At 31.6% G+C, this 22,504-nt stretch overlaps 2 protein-coding genes across 3 annotated transcripts; both read right to left on the reverse strand.

Moving 5' to 3' along the window:
• Window positions 1-72: 72 nt before the first annotated feature.
• Dd (CTD nuclear envelope phosphatase 1-like protein dullard) lies at window positions 73-5,108 on the reverse strand. Its single transcript, XM_089857969.1, has 7 exons — window positions 4,863-5,108; window positions 4,287-4,353; window positions 4,086-4,204; window positions 3,930-4,001; window positions 3,726-3,842; window positions 3,465-3,576; window positions 73-2,240 (listed from the first exon to the last, which is right to left on the reverse strand). Exons 1-7 carry the CDS (start codon window positions 4,959-4,961, stop codon window positions 2,095-2,097), a joined length of 732 nt encoding a protein of 243 aa, XP_089714095.1. The 5' UTR covers window positions 4,962-5,108; the 3' UTR covers window positions 73-2,094.
• Window positions 5,109-5,529: 421 nt separating this feature from the next.
• On the reverse strand, window positions 5,530-21,904 carry fray (oxidative stress responsive kinase frayed). 2 transcript variants are annotated; one of them, XM_089857962.1, is made up of 15 exons: window positions 21,742-21,904; window positions 12,537-12,580; window positions 12,288-12,389; window positions 12,099-12,185; window positions 9,809-9,921; window positions 9,457-9,707; window positions 9,153-9,208; window positions 8,055-8,164; window positions 7,697-7,981; window positions 7,550-7,615; window positions 6,600-6,707; window positions 6,353-6,520; window positions 6,201-6,259; window positions 5,942-6,125; window positions 5,530-5,869 (listed from the first exon to the last, which is right to left on the reverse strand). In XM_089857962.1, the coding sequence occupies exons 1-15, from the start codon at window positions 21,831-21,833 to the stop codon at window positions 5,792-5,794; spliced, it is 1,803 nt and encodes a 600-aa protein (XP_089714088.1). In that variant the 5' UTR covers window positions 21,834-21,904; the 3' UTR covers window positions 5,530-5,791. The 2 variants fall into 2 exon arrangements, with proteins under 2 accessions (XP_089714088.1, XP_089714089.1); XM_089857963.1 differs by lacking the exon at window positions 21,742-21,904 and adding an exon at window positions 15,829-16,037.
• Between the last annotated feature and the right edge of the window lie 600 nt (window positions 21,905-22,504).

Consider the following 22,504-nt stretch of genomic DNA (forward strand, 5'->3'; position numbering starts at 1 on the left):
TTACTATAATATTAAAAAAAAATATAAAACAAGATGGCAAAGACATAATAATAGTTTCACACAATTAAAAAATTCGAATTTAACCATTGTTTTTTTTATTACTGTGCTATGTTATGATTTCTTACATAATGCTACAATGAATTTCGTATTGTACAATATTTACAATAATTTACAGCACCGCAAAAGGAATTAAAAAAATCTAAATTTAATTTCGTTTGTTTGTTTGTTTGTTTTCTTGTCAAAGTTATCATACTTTTTTTTTATTAACAAAATTTCCAAAAAAAATTATTTTTTTTCCTACTAACTTAATTTTTTTTTTTTTTGAAATTCAATTAGAATTCTCACGACCTTTTGACCTTTTTCTTTGCCCCGCGTTAGACTAGTTTGAACTTTAGGGCTTATTTGTTTTACGTGAAATTTTGACTATTTACATAAAAACAACAGAAAAAGAGAAATTAAATAAATACATTAACCTAATCTAAATTAAATTTTTTTTTTACATTTTCGCGTATTATTTAATTTTTCTCTCAGAATTTTTTTTCTCTACTTTTATTCTATAATTATTTTTTCTCTTTTAATTATTAAATTTATTTTATCTTATCACATCCAATCAGCGTTTTTTAATTTTTTTTATTTCTTCTTTATTTTTTCCCCTCTTTAATTAAAGTTAATTATAATTAAACTAATGCAATGCAAAAGAAGCCAAAAAAATTATAGAGAAATAATAATTAATTTTAATTATTTTGGCAGTGTGCAATTGCCAATTTAATTTAATTTAATTAGGTTTAATTATTTGTGTTCACGTTTTTTTAAGTAGAAAAAGAAAAAAAAAAAATAAATTCAGGCCTTTTTAATTAATTTGATAATTAATATCAAATATTATTAATTAAATTAATTAATAGTAAATAATGTCAATACGTTTCTAAGAAAGAGCTTAGAAGGGATCATAAATTACTACATTTTCAAAAATAAAAAGAAACAACTAAATTTTAAATTAAATTAAATTAAATTTTAATTTAATTTAATTTAAAATTTAGTTTAGTTTTTTTTGAAAACAATGTCAAGAGTTTTTTTTTTTTTTAGAAATTTTTAACGTTAATTAATTTCCTTCTTTTTAAATAAAAAGGTGTAAATTTAACATAAACATAAAACATATAATTAGGTTAATTTTACACTAATTAACGAGTAAATTTGAGCGAGTACTTAAAATTAATTAATCATGCAAGGAGGGGGGGAAAGAAGGGAGAATTCAATTCAAAAATTGCCTAAGTTAATTAATTAATTAATTAATTAATTAATTTATAAATAATGATGGACAAAAAAAAATTGATTGAAAAAACATTCCAAAGGCAGGCAGTTCAAGTTGTTTGTTACATTAAAAAAAAGTTAAAAACCCATAAATTCCTCTCCTGAAAAAGACTAATTAGGCTTAGCAATCAAGGCTTAGCTAAGCCTATTTTGTCTGTGACTAAAAATTCAATGGATTATTGTTGTTTTTTAATGTTTTTTTAACTTTTATTGAAGTTTTAAACTATTTTTTAACGCGTTTCTTGTAATTTGGAGGGAAAATTGTCTGTCCAACGGCAAAAACTAAAACTCCGACATATTGTCACCTTTTAAAGACTGTTTTCATTCGTTTTTCACAGGGACTTAAGTGAAAAATCGCACACTTATTAGCGTCTTTGGTAAATAATTATATTTATTTATATTTGTTTGTTTGTTTTGCTACTAAATACCGGGTCTAAGTCTTTAGTTTAGTATATTTTGTATATTTGTCTCTTTTGTTTTTAAAATGATCTGATCTCCCCCTAATATTTCCGAAAAGTTTGTTTTTTGTTTTTTATACAGTTTGTTTCAATTTCTTTTTTTTTAAAGAAATCTATATGAATGACGGTAAACTTTGACCTTTTTTCTGGTAAACTAAGTCTTAATTTTTGTGTTTTTTTGTCGTTTTTTTTTTTTGCATTTGAAGCCAAGTTCATTAGGCTTAGGATGACTTAACCATTTCTTGTTGTTAATGTTTAAAAATGATGACGTTTTTTTATTATTTTAGGTTTATTTTTCACATGGGGGGAGGGGGGAAAGGGGGAGGGGCTACCACATGTGGTGTAAATGTAAATTCCGGCTTAAAACCGATCTGACATCACTGGTAAATCTTAATGCGTCTAAGACGGGAAGAAGATTGAGTAAAGCAGTGTCTGTTGGGTCCGAAAACCATGATTTTATAGGGATGGCATTATCTATAAATGTTTTAGACCATATTAAATCAATAAATACCGACTTATATTATGAGTAATGTTTGTAAATCAAGGCTTAAAAGGAACTTATAGGTCTATTTTAAGGTACATAGACTAAAATTATGAGGATTTTTTGTAAACCAGGGCTTAAAAGGAACTTGTAGGTCTATTTTAAGGTAAATAGACTAAAATTATGAGGATTTTTTGTAAACCAGGGCTTAAAATGAACTTATAGGTCTATTTTAAGCTAACTAGACTTATATTATGAGTAATGTTTGTAAAACTAGGCTTAAAATTAATTTATAGGTCTATTTTAAGGTAAATAGACTAAATTATAAGTAATTTTTGTAAATCAAGGCTTAAAATGAACTTATAGGTCTATTTTAAGGTAAATAGACTAAAATTATGAGGATTTTTTGTAAAACAAGGCTTAGAATGAACTTATAGGTCTATTTTAAGCTAAATAAGACTAAAATTATATTTTTTGTAAATCAAGGCTTAATATGAACTTATAGGTCTATTTTAAGCTAAATAAGACTAAAATTATATTTTTTGTAAATCAAGGCTTAATATGAACTTATAGGTCTATTTTAAGCTAAATAGACTAAAACTATGAGGGATTTTTGTAAACCAAGGCTTAAAATGAACTTGTAGGTCTATAGGTCTATTTTAAGCTAAATAGACTGTAATTTATGAGGATTTTTGGTAAACTAAGGCTTAATATGAACTTGTAGGTCAATTTTAAGGTAAATAGACTTAAATTATGAGTATTTTTTGTAAACCAGGGCTTAAAAGGAACTTATAGGTCTGTTTTAAGGTAAATAGACTAAAATTATGAGTATTTTTTATAAATCAAGGCTTAAAATGATCTTATAGGTCTATTTTAAGCTAAATAGACTTAAATTATGAGGATTTTTTTGTAAACCAGGGCTTAAAAGGAACTTATAGGTCTATTTTAAGCTAAATAGACTTAATTTATGAGGAATTTTTGTCTTATAGGTCTATTTTAAGCTAAATAGACTTAAATTTTGAGGATCTTTTGTAAACCACGGCTTAAAATGAACTTATAGGTCTATTTTAAGCTCATTTCTGACATGGTATTGCTTTAATTTTAATCTAGGTTGCTTTGTATTATAAGTTTTGATGGTTTTAAATGAATAAACTACCAAAAACTGAATCAGCAACCTTTTAGAAATAGAAAGATAATTAAAACTTTTAAATATTTACCAGGATAAGACCTGTAGGCTCCGGGGGAATTGTCCAGGATAAAAACACTAGATAAGTCTTGAGTTATAGCTGATAAGTCTTTTGTGAAGCTGCCATAATCCAATGTACAGTGCTACAAATAAAACAAGATTAAATTTACATTTTTTTTTATTAAATTCTTAGATTTTTTTAATTATTAAATTCTAGATTTTTTTAATTATTAAATTCTAAATTTTTATAATTATTAAATTCTAGATTTTTTTTAATTAAAATTTGATGTACCTGTCTGTAATACCGCTTCCTTAATATCCCCCTGTTATTATCTAACTTATCAGCAACAGCAGCTCCATATATCTCCATACTAGCGGTAAAAACTACCAGTTCATACCACTGACTTACCTATCGCGTTAAAAACAAAAATATAATTAAATCTCTTTAACTTAAACCATGTTAATTAATTTAATTTAATTTTGAGGATAAACTTACTACATCTAAAAAATAATCAACATGTGGCCTTTTATGTACAAAAAACCTAACAGGATGACGATCTATTGTGACCTAAAATTTACAAAATACATTGTTTTTTTGTTTTTTTAACTACAAGAATTTATAGTTTTTAAAGGGGGGAAAGGTGTGTTATACCTTAAGAACAAAATCTGGCGGTGTTCCTGGTTTCACAGTTTGTCTTATGACACCATCATGGTGAGAATGAATTAATGTTTCATCTAAATCAAGGACTAGTATTTTCCTTTTAACCAAATCTTTATAGAAAGAAGATAAATAAATGTGGTTTTTAATTATTTATGACTGATAACAAACAGATTTAACCTTGCCATAACTTACTTAATCTATGTTTTGAAAGTGGTGATAATGGTAATACTTGATACTTCACAGTTTGGTGTTGAATCACCTTTTAATTATTATTTAATTTAATTATAAACATAGTGATAATAAATCATTTATGAATATATAACTGATGTTACAATCTAACAATTCAAATAGTTACTATTTTAAAATGCAAAACTAAAATATCTAGCCTACTAATGAGTGTTTTTGGAATTTGGAAGTAATTCAACTTCAAGTCACCCAGTGACTGACACTGGCTGGCTTGAGTGCTTCATGGGATCAAAGTTTCTTACAAAATTGATCTAGTTCATCATGCCTTCATGAGCATTTGAGTTAATTAATTTACAACAAAATCTAATACACTAAGCCTAAAAAGTTTTAAATATTTGTCTAGTTAACATCAATTCTCTGTTAAGTCACTAAATTAATCGTATCAACTGGACTAAATAGCGCGATAATTTTAATTTATTATAATTTGTTTGTGGGCCAAGGCTTAGTAATATAAGATCTTAAAAACAATCCGAATATTTTGAGAGAGAGAGAGAGAGAGAGAGAGATAGAAAATAGACTCACGGCTCGAAAGTTTTTTCTACACACATAGCATATAAAACTCCATATCTTCGAGGCCAACATGAGGAAAGCACGCAGCCCCATTTGAAGTTGCTTCAACATTTGTAATAATTGAGTCCGTAAATCGCCCGATAAAAGTTTAAATTAATTTCGTAAAGTTAATTCATAAACTAAACTAATTATCCCGGCGTGATTGAAAGGACGAAGCTAAGGAACACGCGGCCATATTGGATATTGGCGGAAGTCTATTTTTGCGCAAAAATATTGCCCAAAGGGGTCGCTCCCTAATGAACCAATCATATAGCGCCACTAATGTATCACGTGATCAAAAGCCGGTAGCCCCGGGAACGTTGAACCGTACATACACGTTAGGCTTAACCGTTAACCTCCATTCCGTCCAATATGCGGAAAAAAACAGGATTATTATAACATCGTTTTAATTTTGCGTTAATGATCGGGACCGTATCTTACCTGGGGCATTAATGAATATATAATTAACTTATAATAAATGACTCTGAAGGCAATATTAATTTTTCCATATTATTATCCCAGGAACAGGAAGAGTCACTCCCAGCTAAGCCTTGGTTAGTTAAAATAGGCCTATTTTCCTTCTGGCGTTTCTGTATTGAATTAAATCATTCCGAAAACAATAAAAAACACAACAAAATAATTTCGTTTTGGTTTTCCACTTTGAAAATTACATTTTATTTTATTTTTATGGCAACAAAAATATTTTACAACAAAAAAAAGGGTTTTTCAGTGTATGAAGACGATTTAATTTGCAACAACGGCGGCGGCGGCGGCTGAAAAAGTGGGCTAGACTAAAATAATCCAAGTGTCATTGTTGATTTATTTAATCCCGTTTTGTAATTGTTTTTTTTTGCGAGGAATCTGGTGGGGTTAAATTTAATGTCATCATTTTGTAACGGATCTCAATCAGCCAAGGAAAGTTGCGCAAATCCTATCAAGGCTTTATCATCTCTTTCCTCGTTTTCATTCAGACCCGCGTTCTTTTAAAATAGATAAAATTAATCCCAATAAAGTGATAAATAATTAATTTAATTAATTAATTAAATAGTTACCAGCGCAAAAACTGCAGTTTTTAAGGCGGGATTGTCAATTAGCTTTTGCAAGTTAGCGGCAATGACAACCCCATCTTTTCCCTCCACTAACCCAGCTCCTACTAATTCCGCCGCAATACCATCACTGGTATCTTTATCAGGAGTGTATTCGAATCTTATATCGTTTAAGTCACGATTTGTATTTCTGTAATTAAATTAACAAGATTTAAATTTAATTAAATTGCAATTAGAACTTAAACTATTAATTTAATTTGTTTACCTTATCCTTAGAACCAAGTTGACAACTGAATCACAGGTATTTAAAGGCTGAGAATTATTCTAAAATAATTAAAAATAAATAAATTAATTAAATTAACTAATAAAGTTAGTTAATTAAGTAAATAAATAAATAATTAAGAAAATGAATCTTACAATTTGGTTATTATTTTGGACATTTAAAGGCTGTTCCAATTTCTCATTAGAATGAGCGGGACTGACACTCTCATTAGGAGTAGAATTAGAGCCGGCTTGTTGTGAATTTCCTGAACCACTGTCATTTTGAGAATTACAATTTTGTTGCACTTTATCGTCATCTTTATCCTTTTTAAGGAAAACAAAACTTATTAAAAAATAATTAAAGTGCTTAATGAAACTTATCGAAAAGAAAAAAAAGGCTTACTTTATAATCAAAGGGATCACTTTCATCATCGGAAGACCAAACCCAATCACCTGCTTCAGTTCTGTGTAATCTACCACTCGTTCCAGGAGCGCGTTTTGCATTTTTAAGCTGTAAATATGAATTTAAATAATTTTACAGGTTTTCCCATATATTTCTCCAAGTTTTCCAGGATTTTCCCCAAGTTTTCCAGGATTTCCCCAAATTTTCCCCATATATTTCTCCAAGTTTTCCAGGATTTTCCCCAAGTTTTCCAGGATTTCCCCAAATTTTCCCCATACATTTCCTCAAGTTTTCCAGGATTTTCCCCATATATTTCCTCAAGTTTTCCCCATACATTTCCCCAAGTTTTCCCCCAAATTTTCCCCAAGTTTTCCAGGATTTTCCCCATACATTTCCCAGGATTTCCCCAAATTTTCCCCATACATTTCCTCAAGTTTTCCAGGATTTTCCCCATACATTTCCTCAAGTTTTCCAGGATTTTCCCCATACATTTCCTCAAGTTTTCCAGGATTTTCCCCATACATTTCCTCAAGTTTTCCAGGATTTTCCCCATACATTTCCTCAAGTTTTCCAGGATTTTCCCCATACATTTCCCCAAGTTTTCCCCATATATTTCCCTAAGTTTTCCAAGATTTTCCCCAAATATTTCCCCAAGTTTTCCAAGATTTTCCCCAAATATTTCCCCATATATTTCCCAGGATTTTCCCCAAATATTTCCCCATATATTTCCCAGGATTTTCCCCAAATATTTCCCCATATATTTCCCAGGATTTTCCCCAAATATTTCCCCATATATTTCCCAGGTTTTTCCCATATATTTCCCTGAGTCTCCCAGGTTTTTCCCCATATATTTCCCAAGTTTTTCCCATATATTTCCCAGGTTTTTTCCATATATTTCCCTGAGTTTCCCAGGTTTTTCCCATACATAACCTTAACTTAATAAATCTTACCCTTTGAGCTCTAGCTTCTAGACTAGGAGCACAAGTAACTAAAGTTTGCATAAGATACTTTCTATCCTGAAAAGAATCAATTAAAAATTAATTTTTGCATTAAATAAAATTAATTAAGATTAGTCATAATAATAATTATTATAATACCTTAGCTTTCTTTAAGAAAGGATGTTTTAAAAGTTCCGTGGCAGTTGGCCTTTTGGAAGGATCTTTCTGTAGGCAATCAGTAATCATTTTCCGTATGGATTTCCCGTAGTTTTTATATTGATCTTTTTCCTCCGCCACAGAATCAATAGAAGGGGGGTCATTTTGCAGGGTCAACATTAAGACCTTCATAGGCGGGTATTTATGGTAGGGCGCCGTACCCGTCACTAATTCAATGGCAGTGATACCAAAACTCCAGATATCAGCTTTAAAATCATACCCAGTAACCTATGAAATGAAATTCATTCAGGGATTTCAAGAAATTATTTCCCTGAAAAATGTTGAAGTAGTTTATAATTACCTGTTCCATGACTTCAGGGGCCATCCAACAAGGTGTACCAACAAATGTATGCCTTGATTTTTGCCGAGATAAATCTCCACCAGTAGCTAACCAGGAACTTACTCCAAAATCTAAAATAAAATAGATGAAAAAAGCTCTGTTAATGTAATAAAAAATCCCGTAAAACTATGTTAATGTAATTAAAAAACCCGTAAAACCATGTTAATGTAATAAAAAAACCCGTAAAAACCATGTTAATGTAATAAAAAAACCCGTAAAACCATGTTAATGTAATTAAAAAACCCGTAAAACCATGTTAATGTAATAAAAAAACCCGTAAAACCATGTTAATGTAATTAAAAAAACCCGTAAAACCATGTTAATGTAATAAAACCCCCGTAAAACCATGTTAATGTAATAAAAACCCCGTAAAACCATGTTAATGTAATAAAAAGCCCGTAACACCATGTTAATGTAATAAAAAGCCCGTAACACCATGTTAATGTAATTAAAAAACCCGTAAAACCATGTTAATGTAATAAAAAACCCTGTAAAACCATGTTAATGTAATTAAAAACCCTGTAAAACCATGTTAATGTAATTAAAACCCCTGTAAAATCATGTTAATATAATTAAAAACCCTGTAAAACCATGTTAATATAATTAAAACCAATGTAAAACCATGTTAATATAATTAAAACCAATGTAAAATCATGTTAATATAATTAAAAACCCCGTAAACCCATGTTAATGTAATTAAAAACCCCGTAAACCCATGTTAATGTAATTAAAAACCCCGTAAACCCATGTTAATGTAATTAAAAACCCCGTAAACCCATGTTAATATAATTAAAAACCCCGTAAAACCATGTTAATGTAATTAAAAACCCTGTTAATATAATTTAAAACCCTGCAAACCCATGTTAATATAATTTAAAACCCTGAAAACCCATGCTAATATAATTTAAAACCCTGTAAACCCATGATAATTAACTTAAAAACTATTTATAAACACCTTTAAAAAGGAAATAAATTAAATTAATATTATTGCATGCACCAGGTTTTAGGCTTTGAACAGAAACTCCCGATATTTCCCTTAATGTTTTTAATTAATTTTACCTGCAATTTGCACGGTGCCATCTTCACCAAGTAGAATGTTACCAGCTTTTATGTCCCTAAGTAAAAATTATTAAAATCAAATATCAAGAAATCTAATGAAGAAAAAAAAAATCTGGTAGACAAGATAAGATAAGATAATGGGGTCCATAATTGGCATTTCAGTGAAAACTTAAACCCTGATGCAATGAATTAAGAGTCAATATCAGTAAAGAGAGAAAGATTCAAAAGACCTTGACCACTTTGCTTTGATATTTAATTACAATATCCTAAAGATTATGATTAAAAACTGTAATTTATTTGATACCTATGAATTTGTCCATTATTATGGAAATATTCCAATCCACGTAGAACCTCTTTCAAGACAGTAGCGATGGTAGATTCGTCAAAAACACCGTGTTTGCAATCCTCACTCTTCATCTTGTGCTTAATGATGTCGAGGAGGGAACCACCCGAGAGTAACTTTATGACCAACCAAAGTTCTTCCTTGACCACGAAGGAAGTGTGGTAACTAACGACATTTTCATGGTTGCAGGCACTCATGGCTTGGATCTCTTTCTGTGGACACGATTCAGATTCAGATTGAGATTGAGATTGAGGGGGATGGTTAGGAAAAAAAAAGTGCCAGGGGTTTTATTTTTGATTGATTTGAAGCTAACCAATAGTTCTTCCATGCTGGTATTCCATTTTTCCAGGTTTATTCGTTTGATGGCACATTTTTCTTTTCTGGGTTTGCATAATGCAGAGTGAACTATTGCTGTTGCGCCCACACCTATAATATACTTTAAATTTTAATTTAAATTGCATATTATACACTTTTATAAGATATTCTAGAGTTATTTAAATGTTTTAATGTATATTTTAATAGTTAAAAATGTGTCTATGTGAAATTTTAATAGTTAAAAATGTGTCTATGTGAAATTTTAATAGTTAAAAATGTTTCAATGTGATATTTTAATAGTTAAAAATGTTTTTATGTGAAATTTTAATAGTTAAAAATGTTTTTATGTGAAATTTTAATAGTTAAAAATGTTTTTATGTGAAATTTTAATAGTTAAAAATGTTTTTATGTGAAATTTTAATAGTTAAAAATGTTTTTATGTGAAATTTTTATAGTTAAAAATGTTTCAATGTGAAATTTTTATAGTTAAAAATGTTTCAATGTGAAATTTTTATAGTTAAAAATGTTTCAATGTGAAATTTTTATAGTTAAAAATGTTTCAATGTGAAATTTTTATAGTTAAAAATGTTTCAATGTGAAATTTTTATAGTTAAAAATGTTTCAATGTGAAATTTTAATAGCTGAAATTGTTTTATTGCAATATTTATTATATTTTGTATTTCTATTATGTTTTTCATGGTATTTCTTGAATATTCATTAAAATTTCAGAGTTACTTTCCGCATAAGTCTAATACCCCCCCCCCCAATTCCCACAGACACACACACACACCAAAAAAAAGTATAATTTCCAGATCATTTAACTCAAAATTCAATGATTTGGATACCCATTCTTTAAACCCAAATGTAAAATCTCTAAAGCATAACAATTCTATCTTAAAATGTTCCCCCAAAGGGTACAAAATAGCTTAAAAACACATTTGCAAAAAAAAAATAAAAACATTAAAAAAACGGCCTCATGCACATTAGTTGAATCATGGCAATGACCTTGCCCTAAGGTACAGTCACAAACTGGGCAGTACCACCATTTTTAAAACATAAAAATTAAAGGACGGAAATATATTATAGAGCTATTTCAGTGGGGGAAAAATTTCGTCTGCTACGAAAATTGGGCCTGCCTTTGAGTGTAGAGGGCGGCCATTTTGTGAGGGTTTCTCTATGGGCAAATAGCATTGGTGACGTAGCCATTACCCCCTCTGAAATAGCTCTATAGATAACTAAATATCTGGTATTGAAAAAAAATATAGATAAAAACCAGGTGTTCTCTACGTAATAATTGCCATAACCAGACATCTAGGGGGTAGTAAGCTGATAAAAGATGTTAGGCCTATTCTCTCTCAACATATTTTGGTCTATTGAATACATCTATGCCTGTAAATGCCTAATTTTGCCAATTTTCTACGTTTCAAAAACATTCTATCACTAAAAAAAAAACACTTTTTTTATAAACTTAAAAATTGAAGGGGAGTAGTTTCAATAAAGTTTACAAAGTATAGGCAACAGTATTTTCAAATAAAAAGTGTGTGTCTAATTCTAATCCTTATGGAAAACTAGTTATCCTTGGATGATGTACTGGCACATCATTGTTTGCATGTTAAAATACCCCTTCTTTTCCCAGTCTTAATAATTTGACTAAGTCCCGTGCTTTTATAGATATGCAAATATAACGTGATTAGAAACACCTTGAAAAACATCTGTCATATACACATATACACGTAAAAGTGATTTAAGTGGGTGGCTTTAATTATTACCATTATTTGTGAAAATAAGAATCTATGGCTAGCCATTATAGCAATGAAAACCTATCAACATTTATGACGCAGAACGTCAAAACGACGTGAAAGGGAGCTGACTAAGCCGATTTAATTATTCGATATCTTAAGACAACATCTAATTACACATTTACACCCACAAAAAAAGACATTCCTTTCAACACATCTACCGTAGCTAGATTATCACTTACTAAAAACACCGGGCGATAATTGCTATTTAATCTTTAAAATTTTAGGCTTAAAACTAACCATACTATTGTCTAAAATACGCGTAATGAGTTTTTACCTTAAATAACACGTTAATATTAATTAAAATCATAAAAAAACTACGCCGCTATTCATTACGGACAAAGGTGTTTACATGAATTCTAGGAATTTGACAGCACGGCATGAGATACGCGATTAACTAATATTTAGGCTTAGCGAAATGCGTTTATTTAAAACGAATATGGTTAACAAGCTTATATATTAAACAAATAAAACAAAATTATTATTTACCGATTACTTCTCCAATTTCGTAGTGATCTTTTTCGTTAGGCCAAGCGGTACCGACTCCTGCCACCTCCGCCATTTTATCCATCAGAACTGGAAATAAGCAAAAAATAAAGAAACTCTGTCCCGAATTCAATGACGTCAGTCGCGAGAAACTAAAAGTTGCGTATAGTTTAGTTCGGTTCAGTTACGTACCGTCGTGGAAACTGCGTTTGGCGCAATTTTCGCGTAGTTCCCGAGTTTGTTCTTGAATCAAATGAGCCGTCGCGCTGATTCTTCTGTATACACCCGGAGAACCTTACGAAATAAAGGATTAAAAACAGAAATTTCTTTTATTAGTAACTAGTAACCACATCCGGGATTTATATTACTACACGTTTAATTTTTTTTTTTTGTTAAGCCTAAATTTCGAGGGGAAATACTCATAGTAAATTCTTGGAATACCTGGGTAGAGTCCCGCCTTTTCCGCCGCACGTACAGATGCTTTCCTACGAAATAAATAAGAAAAAAAACCCTTTAGAATTGATTATTACATATTCAGGTGGCGTAATAAGGTAAAAGAGTTCGAAGAAAATTAAAGAGGGTACTGTACAAATACGCAACGTGTAACAAGTTAATTTAGGAGTTGGCAGCCGTCTATCTTTTAATATATTACGTTCTACGTGAAGATAAATTGTAGTGCCGATTCACGACAACGAAATAAATATATATTTCTTTATAATATATGGAAATAAACCGTAAATTTTCATGAATCAGTTACTTATCAAAGTTTTAAGAGTTCCTGAAACACTTTAAGATGGTTTTACCTTGTCTTCAGATAATACAAAGCAAACTTTCACACCTTACTTTCGCGACAAAGATAAACCCTTATCAAAAACGCCATAAAAGAAGGAAAATAAATACAACAGATACGATGACAATATTTATACTCAATTTTTGCGAGAAAACTGAGAAAAATACTATAATTCTAACTAACATATAATTGGGTTAACCCCTCAGGACGAACTTTTGAGTTTAGTATAACACCAAATAAGAGTAATTTTAGTTGATTTTTTAACTAGTTTCTCGTATTTATTTGTACCACATTGGTAATTAAAAACGGAGGAAAACTAGAAGCAACTCACTTGGACTTAAGAAGCATGATTTATGAAGAGATTTAAAATTAAAAATAAAATTATTAAGGGAGCTGCTAACGTCAGAGGCCATTAACGGAAAATTTCCAAGATTAATAAAAATTCCTGACATGACTTAATTTTTCGGGTTGTAAACAGTAAATGAACGTACCACGGTACTTCATGGTTTGCTTTAAGTGTCAAACTAATAATATAATTAAAAAATAAGGGTGGCCAAAATGTTAATGTCTTAATTGCTTTGGTTTAAAAAAATAAGTCTAGAGAAAATAACCATTTACTTTGTTTAAAAAATATATAAGCTCATTAAAATATTATGCAAAAAGTATCATTTTACTAAAGTAAAGAGTTACATTAACCATAAGTTCATAAGATATGTTCCTTCCATAAGTTTGTCACTGGTAACTTAGAAACTGGAGTTTGTCATGAAGTGAATGAGGTAGGTCATAGATTCAGGGTAAAGCGAAGACGCCTGGTGAGGCGCTGTCAAAGGCTTAGTAATGCGGACTAAATAGCAAGATGGAAAAGTGTCATACTTATGGAGGAACATATCTTATAAACTTACGGTGCTAAGAAGCTGGTCTTTTAAACAACTAAAACATCTATTAAAATTATTATTTTTGTCAAAAATGAAATTAGGCTCCATTCTGTCTTAAAAAAATATAATTTTAAAGATTATAATAACAAGGCAACCTTGAAATTTCAAGTGTTTCTCACTATGAATACTTAAAACCGTGGTTAAGAGATTGAATTTCAACCAACCGCACGAGACAAATTTTCGCGCAGAAAAAAATGGTAATAATTATCTAATTAAAGTCTTTGAGTCACTTGATAGAAACTTAAACCCTTAAAAAGCCCTTTATAATTTGATACTTTTGTCCCTTACAATCCTCTCAAATACTATATAGTAATTCGATATTTCTAAAGCTAAGAGAAAAAAATGTTTTCAAGGTTTAATTATTAGATTTTTATCAGAGAAAAATATTAAGTTTTAAATTTATATTATTTTAAAATTTAAAACGTAAAAACAATGCTAAGCCTACTTAGTTTAAGATCATGTGTTCATGTTGATGTCTGTTAGACAATAAGAGCAATATTTAATGAGACGTTAATGAGCAATTTAATGAACCTTTTACTGAAACTAATTCTGACTGCGATTGCGATACCAAATTACTAATTTAAAAATAGCATTATAATAAAATTCAAGGTGAGTTTTAAAACAATTTGAATTGTTCTACCATGCATGCAAAAAAGCAAAGACTTGCCTCGAACTTAGAGAAAGAGGTATCACAGCTCAGAGTAGAAAAAGTACTATAACAAATCAGGAAACAATTGAACTTTTTTCTCATTCTTTTTTTTTTTTTGTCGCGTATTTATACAACCGCATAAACTCGACACAAATTTCGTAATTCTGACATTCCTTTTGGTTTTACAAGTTCTTTAAACTCCGCACGAGATACATAAACTATACTCAAAGGGAAGATGAAATGGAATATATCTCAAGGCGCTTTAAACAGAAAATACTATAATAAATTTTGTATTTCACTTTCTCTTGAAGATTTCCCCTTCTCTTTTTAGTTTTTATTCTGATAATAAAAATTGAAACTCAAAAACCTACCAAAAGCTGTATTGTGGCGGTTTTAAAATAAAATAAGCCTTGCGGAAAGATACGATTTCAAAAGAGAGATGTAAACAATGGTTAAACCGCGTTCAAAATAAATTATTAAACAGAGCGGAATATTTATGTATGTATGTATTTGCACGAATGATTTTTAATATGAAATAAAAATAAACCCGCGTTTAATTACGATAATTTACTACACATTTCTTGTTTAATTTATAATTTTTAAACAATGTACAGTACTTTGAGCAGCTTATTTTTATGCGAAGCAAGCCGCTAAAATGTTATACTTTTGTTTAAGAGCAGTTTGCAGGCTCCACTATCTATGAAACGAGCTAAATCCGGGTGCTAACTATTAATGGTTAATAACAATAAACAAAGAAAGCAACTTGACTCGATGGTATAAACAAAGGTACAGTAGTAATAAATAGTATAGTAGTAAATTAATATTTATGGCGTAAGTTAGGCCCTAGGGCATGGATTTTAGTAACTTATCTATCAGACCGCCATTTTCCAACATGTCGGTGGATTAAAAACAACCTTTATTTACAGCGCATCTAGTATTTAAGAAACTTAACTTTCTACAAAACTAAATTCAGAGCGTAAACCATGAGACTAAAACCCTGTACACAATGAGACAAAACCCCTGTGCACAACTAGACAAAAACCCTGTACACAATGAGACAAAAACCCTGAACACAACGAGACAAAAACCATGCACACCACGAGACAAAAACACTGTGCACAACTAGACAAAAACCATGTACACCACGAGACCAAACCAATTTACACAACGAGACAAAACCCCGGGGCACAACGAGACAAAAACCATGTACACAACGAGACCAAACCATTAACACCACAAAATAAACAATCCCAAACCAATATTCCACAGAAAGTCCCTGCCTTTTCCCGGGCCCCGCATATTATCTAACCACAATAATAACCACTCAAAATTTATTAAAAACAACAATTAAAAACTTACGGATCGCAACAACTTTTTAAGGGAGCCCATTGTTGGCTGCTTCCACCAGGGGCCCCTTCGAACATTTTTTTGTTCAAAATTTAAAAATAGACGACCTTAAGCCTAATAATTACGCAAATTAAGCGTCCTCCGATGACATTAATAACTTCCGCGTATGCCGGAGACAATCCGAGTTATAGTATACGTATTATTTCGACCGTCAGGATTTTTACAACTAAGCCTAAAGTTCTACGTACGCTACGGTACAGATAGGGCAGGGGGAATTAGTCTCGCAAAATCCACTACCACCACCACCACAACCACTTCAAGGCATTAAGCACGGTTCAAGTCGAAACTTCCGTGTGTTGGTGGCTGGCTAAGAGCTTCACAATCCTCCTCTCCTACGATACCGACTTAAATCGACTAGAGAGATCCAGAGAGATCATATTCTGTTCTTGATTCCCCCCAACAAATCATAAATAGCACATTAATTATAAGTATCACACTCCTCATTGAAGCAATGTTAAATTTATTAAGAAATAATACATAGTACGCACGCGCTAAAAAAGTAGACAATATAATAGCAAAGAGTCATAAGTTGATAAATTTATAAGTCTACATGCTAATACGAACCCTCCTCTATGTATGCATGCGCTAAAGGGCTAGGGAAATTTACTCCCCCAGTTGCCAGGTAATTTGTTGTTAGAACATCTCCTGCATGTATTCAGGTTTGGAACTGAATGATATTTACTGATTCGAACAGAATACTACAAGCTTGATTCAGTATCTGTTGCAGATAGAGACGTGTTGAATTGCACACGTCGCAAATATACTGGCAACACTTGTCTGGGTACGCTGTCCATTAATATTTCTTCAGATTTAATCATAATATATAAGGTGCTACAAAGAGGTAAGATGTTACACTGAAGTACACTGGGCTGTACAGGAAGTCCATTTTGACTCAAATATGTAACTTCTATGACATTTTCCCTACCTATTAGCGTTTTACTTGAAAATATAATAAACTAATATTAAGTGTCAAACTTATCGCAGTCACGTTACTTATGTCCATGGGGGATAAACTAGCTACCTATAGATTTTTATATAAGTCGTAATATTGTCGTCGGAGTTTGAAAGAGGGATGAATAGCGGGAGGCTCAAAGTGTCCCATTTAAGGGGATTTTTCCTAAAGATCCCATCGTATTAACCCCCTAAGATAAGTTGTTGGTTGTAATATTAGTTATCGATAGATAAGAAACGATGAAATTTGGTACAATAAGCAAGAAAATGGATAAGAATAAAATTTTGGCAAAAAAGTTTGTAAATATTATGTTTCCCTAATATAAGGTTCTGAGGTTAAATCATTGGAGTTCAAGTATAGTTAGTTAAGATAAGGTACTCGAAGATTACCGATATTAAGGCAGACACGAGGGGATATTCTACTGCCAGATTCAGTATGAAACGATTAAGGATTACGCGTGTTTAAAGATACAAGGTGTATAAGACCGATTAAGCTGAGTGATTGGCCCCTCAACAACATAATACACTCCTGTTCAATCAAATTAGACAAAATACATATCAACTGTCTTTACTATTTATTTTTTCGATAACTGCGTATCCTCTACTAGATCACGGAGAGTGTATTGTAAGATACAGACTCCATCCATGGCTTAAGTTAGAACATTGATGGATATGTGGACCCAAAGACGCTAGAAAGGGCTTCAAAGTTACCAGTCCTTTTATTGTAAGCCTTTATTGTCGACATACCCTTCACTGTTCCGTCTACAGACCTTTTGGACGTAAAAATAAGTGGGGTAGGCAACCCTCAGTACTAGGACATAAAAGGGGGGTTGATACTTGCAGTCTCATGATACAAAAAGACTACAGCGCAGGCGCCAAAAAGAGTGATGGAAGGCAGAGTTTTACCCCCCATATCTTTCCCTCCCAGCTACGCTCTAATAAGATGATAAAAGATGCAAATTATCTGAAGGAAAGGTCCCCATTAATGAAACACCTCTTTTCTTGATTAAATACGTAATGTATAATATGCACACGTAAGAAAATGGGGGGAGGTATCGTTTGATCCGTAGCTACTAAGCCTTGGAGGCGTCTTAAACCCGGGACGGTCGGGTGGTAAGATAATTTTTCTCTCTCTCTCTCTCCTCTCTTTTTGTTTAGCCTAAGGAGTTGACTAAAAGTTCAAGTCGCTGCCGGCTGCATTTGGCAGAAGAACTTCTAATAACTCCTTCCTGGATCGCTTTGTCTTAATATTAAAGAGGATTCAACTTCGTTCGTAGAAAAAATAATATTAGTATCTGGCACAAGTCCGTCTCCAAGGGAGAGTTCTATACAGGATAGAGCTTTAAGGTTCTTAAACTCGAGATATGTAACTGTAGGGTTTAAAGAGGTGTATTCAGATATTGGGATGGATTATAATTTGTTACAAGGCTTTGTTACCTTTAATTAAAGTAGTGGATTAAAAGAAGAAGATGATGAAGAAGAAAAGCGAACCGATGCACTTCCCGTTTTGAGAATAAGCACCCGTTTAATTGTAGTGTTAAATTAAATTAATTTTAATTTATTCATAAAAGGAAGGAGTCCATTTTTAAGTCGATAAACTTTCAAAATCAAATTATCACGATTTTTGACAAAATGCGACGATATTTGATAAAAATGTGACGATATTTGATAAAAATGTGTCGATATTTGATAAAATGTGACGATATTTGATAAAATGTGACGATATTCGATAAAAATGCCACGATATTTGATAAAAATGCCACGATATTTGATAAAAATGCCACGAAATTTGTGACGATATTTGACCAAAATTTGAAATTCAATCTCACGAAATTTGACAAAATAGCTCGTGATTTTGCTATGGAAGCATTTGAACAAAATTATTATTACACAATATTGATGAAAACTACGTAAAATACTAATCATAGATTCTCAAAATAAAAAATCCCTAATATTACAAGCAATTAAAATACTTAAATACCTCCACTTCTTTTGGAGGGCATATCTAACCCGTTTCCAAAAAACAAAGTTCATCAGAACCAAGCGGAATTTACCATACATCTTAACCTATTCCCTAATTCACTACAACATCGTGTACGATGCATACTCAGACTGTACATTAAAGAATTAAAAACAAATCCGTAACCGAAACCGGCTGGCTTGCAACACTACTAATTTTAATTTTAAATTTCAATTTCCAATAACTGACTGCGTAAATTATGTTTACTGGCATCAATCAATGTATCTTTAGAGTGGTGACCTTCCCTCGCTTGGTACCGCAATCGGGTAAAGTATGAATTACTTAAAATTAAGCAACGTTTCGGTTGGCGGAGTTTAGTAAGGTTTACCGTAATATGTATGCTAAAAGATAATAAATTGTTTGCTGGGAAAATGTAGGTTAAAATCGGGTAATGTTTTTTTCTTATTTCGTTTTTTAAAAAAGGACTGAGACCCTGATATTTTCAAAGAAACCAAACTGGCCATTTAAGGTTTGGGCTTAACATGGGAACAATTGAGACATACACACTGTTTTCCAAAAAATGAGGGTAAACTTTTTTTACAATTTTGAGTCGAATATTTAACTTCTATGACCGTTTACAAGTTACGATTGGAAATTATGTTTTAGGGATGGCCCCTTAATTGAATTAGTACTCACTCACTCACTGTCTTTCAGTGTCTTAACTAAATATAAGGGGTCATTCGTAAAATACTCTGGATGCAATCTTAACTCGAAAACACTGTACATTATTTTCTACATAAGTAGATTTCGAGGTTATGTCCTTCAGAAGTAGATAAACTTGAAGTTATCAATCCACAATGGAAGGATATTAGCAAATTGAAATAAGAGAAGGTCTCTTAGGCTCTGGGGCAAAGGAAATAATTTTATAGTGCCCAGTATGATGTTTACTCCTCTCGTTTTCTCTACAGCCTCACGTTCTATTAATTCTATTTGTATTTGATAAAAGTATCCGAAATACAGTATTTTCTAAGACAACGTCGCGTTAATCAACTAATTTTAGAAGCAATTAAGATGATTGGCAGGCTCTTAAAAGTTATACCTAGTCATTATACAAAGTTACTTTTTTTTTTGGTTGGACACGTGACTCCGAAATGATGATGAAGCGGACAAATTCCTACGAATCACGATGTCGTATTTAAGTTTTACTATTTTCTGGAGAGACTAAGAAATATTACAATTTTACGTCGCAATATCTCACGTGATTTAGTCGAGGAGTACGTCACTACTCACTCTCAAATTCTCTGAACGCAAAATCATGTTAGCACTATAGATAAAGTGTGCCCTGGCAAGTGTTGAAATCCATTTGTAGTGCGATTTAACCGCTATACATGGTTTTCTGAATTCATACCATTTATACTGCAGGATTCCAGGCTACTTGGCGGACAAAGTGCAGTATACTACCAAGTAGCTTCAGCTCGATCCTGCAGTGTAAATGGTATAAATCCTCCTAACTAGTCTGAATTTAACTATGTATAACAAATAAAATTATTTAACCCCCCATTCTATAGTTTATATCAATCAATCAATCAATCTTTTATCTCAAAAAACTTAAAAGGAAATAAAAGAATAATAAAAAAAGATACTGCGAAAAACAAATAACAAAAAAGCAAGCTTACTTTTGAGATATAATCCTTGATATAATTGTTCAGGGTAGATTAGAGCGAATTAGAACTTTTAAATAACACTTAAGGACCTTAAATACGGACGACTAAACGTTCCGCGTAAAAATTGTGAAAAGTGAAAAAAGAGAATAAAACATAATTCTTAATTTCGGAGGGAAAATTCCGCAAAACGTGACCCGGGTGTGACAAAGCATAAATAATTAAAAAAAAGAAACAAAACAAAAAAATACATATAGAAGATAATTAGGCTTAGCGTTATCCCTGGAATATAGTTCATACCATGCCTAAAGTTCAACAAAGACACGGTTAAACTTAGTGCAAATTTATAACTAATGGTCTGTGCTTCGTGAAGGTAGTAAATTCAACTTGATATATAAAACACGAAACAAAACTAGGGTAGAGCTATTTTCTTCCGCCCCTTTACGTGTGCCTTAAAATGGTAAGGGTAAACTTTTTGTATAATGATAATGGCTATGTTAACGGTATAACCGCAACCGGAAGTCAGCCAAGGTCCGCTGACTCTGCGGTGCTCTGGCTGCTTGAGACAAAAGAACTTAATAAACTAACCAACGTTAACGTTAACGTTTGAGTGGAACAGTGTATAGTCCTAAGTACTTTTACTTTATCCAACAATAGATATATAGCGTGAGGACAAGTGTTGCCAGTCATTTGTGACGTATGCAGTTATTCAACCACTATCTACAACAGACTGATGTACAAATATAGGCCTAAACAATTAACTGTCACAATTGATTTGGAACTTTTTTAACCCGAATAAAACTAAAGTTTCTTGGCGCAAATGATTATTAAATTAATTGTAATTAAAACTAATTAATTAAACGAAATTGTGATACGCGTTGGGTTAGGTCAAGTTAGAGTAATCAGAGTGACACTCGCATGAAAATTTCAAATTTTTATTATTTTTTTCTTAATAGGGCCTTGGAACCGATTGGTGATAGTATTTTATTTATCTATTTGATCCCTGAACTTTTCCCTGACTTTTTAAGGAAAAAAAAACACTTTAAATCCATGACTTATCCCGGAGTTTTTCCCAAATTTTCCAAATCCCTGACTTACCCAGATTCCGTACAAACCCTTATTATTCAATATTTCATAGGGGTGCCCCAAAGACTACTTATAGTTAAGCGTCTACATAGACAGGAATCTCTTACCGCCAGTTCCCAAAACCCTTAAAAACCCAATTAGGGCAACGCCGAGTAGCTTAATTGCTTAAAAACTCAACTCATTATAAAAAGAAAAGAAATTTCTTACGGATTAAAGACATTTTTCTTTCCAAGAGTATCAAATCCTTCATTATTTGGATTAGGTGAATCAGAGATGACCGGCACTTTTAAACTGGACATTCTCTTAAACAGTTAAAACGCACTTAATCCTTTCGAGATTTCACCACACTATAATACGCAAACGCGACGTGCGACTGCCTTTTACAAGTACATTCGCTTTCAAAAGCCCTGCACAATCTTTTACCAATTAAACTTTACCGTTACCAAAACCCTTGTCGTTGCAATCCTACACTATCAGAGCAAGCGATAGAAAGATAGATACCGAAGTACTAATATCCTTATAATGACGGAATTTGGACCCATCAACTACGAAGAAAGGGGACGATTACCAGCGAATTTATCGCCCATAATCGAAACACCTTTACACAATTTGACATTCGCTTTATTCACAAGCAATAGGTAATAATCAAAAGCGGGAAAACATTATCGGTAACCCACGTTTGGAAAGGAAAAGTTCAGGTAACATAACATTAAGAAAAATAAATGAGAATCTTATTACAATATGATAATTAGCATCTTAATAAGTCCTAAAAACGAGGTCCACTATGCCGCCATTGCTTTAGTGGCGTAATAAGATTGTCATTTATTTATTTTTAATATTTAATTCCTTTTATATTTAGAAAAGGGCAGTTCTTTTAAGGTATATAATGTTATGTTACTTGAACTTTTCCTTTAACCACTTAGGATTGCAAAGTGAAAGTCCATTTATAAGAAAGACAATGAAACGAATC

This window comes from Phalangium opilio, unplaced genomic scaffold, assembly GCF_054372755.1.
Source record: "Phalangium opilio isolate 3A_F unplaced genomic scaffold, DU_Popi_V2 ptg000011l_1, whole genome shotgun sequence".
Taxonomy (NCBI): Eukaryota; Metazoa; Arthropoda; class Arachnida; order Opiliones; family Phalangiidae; genus Phalangium; species Phalangium opilio.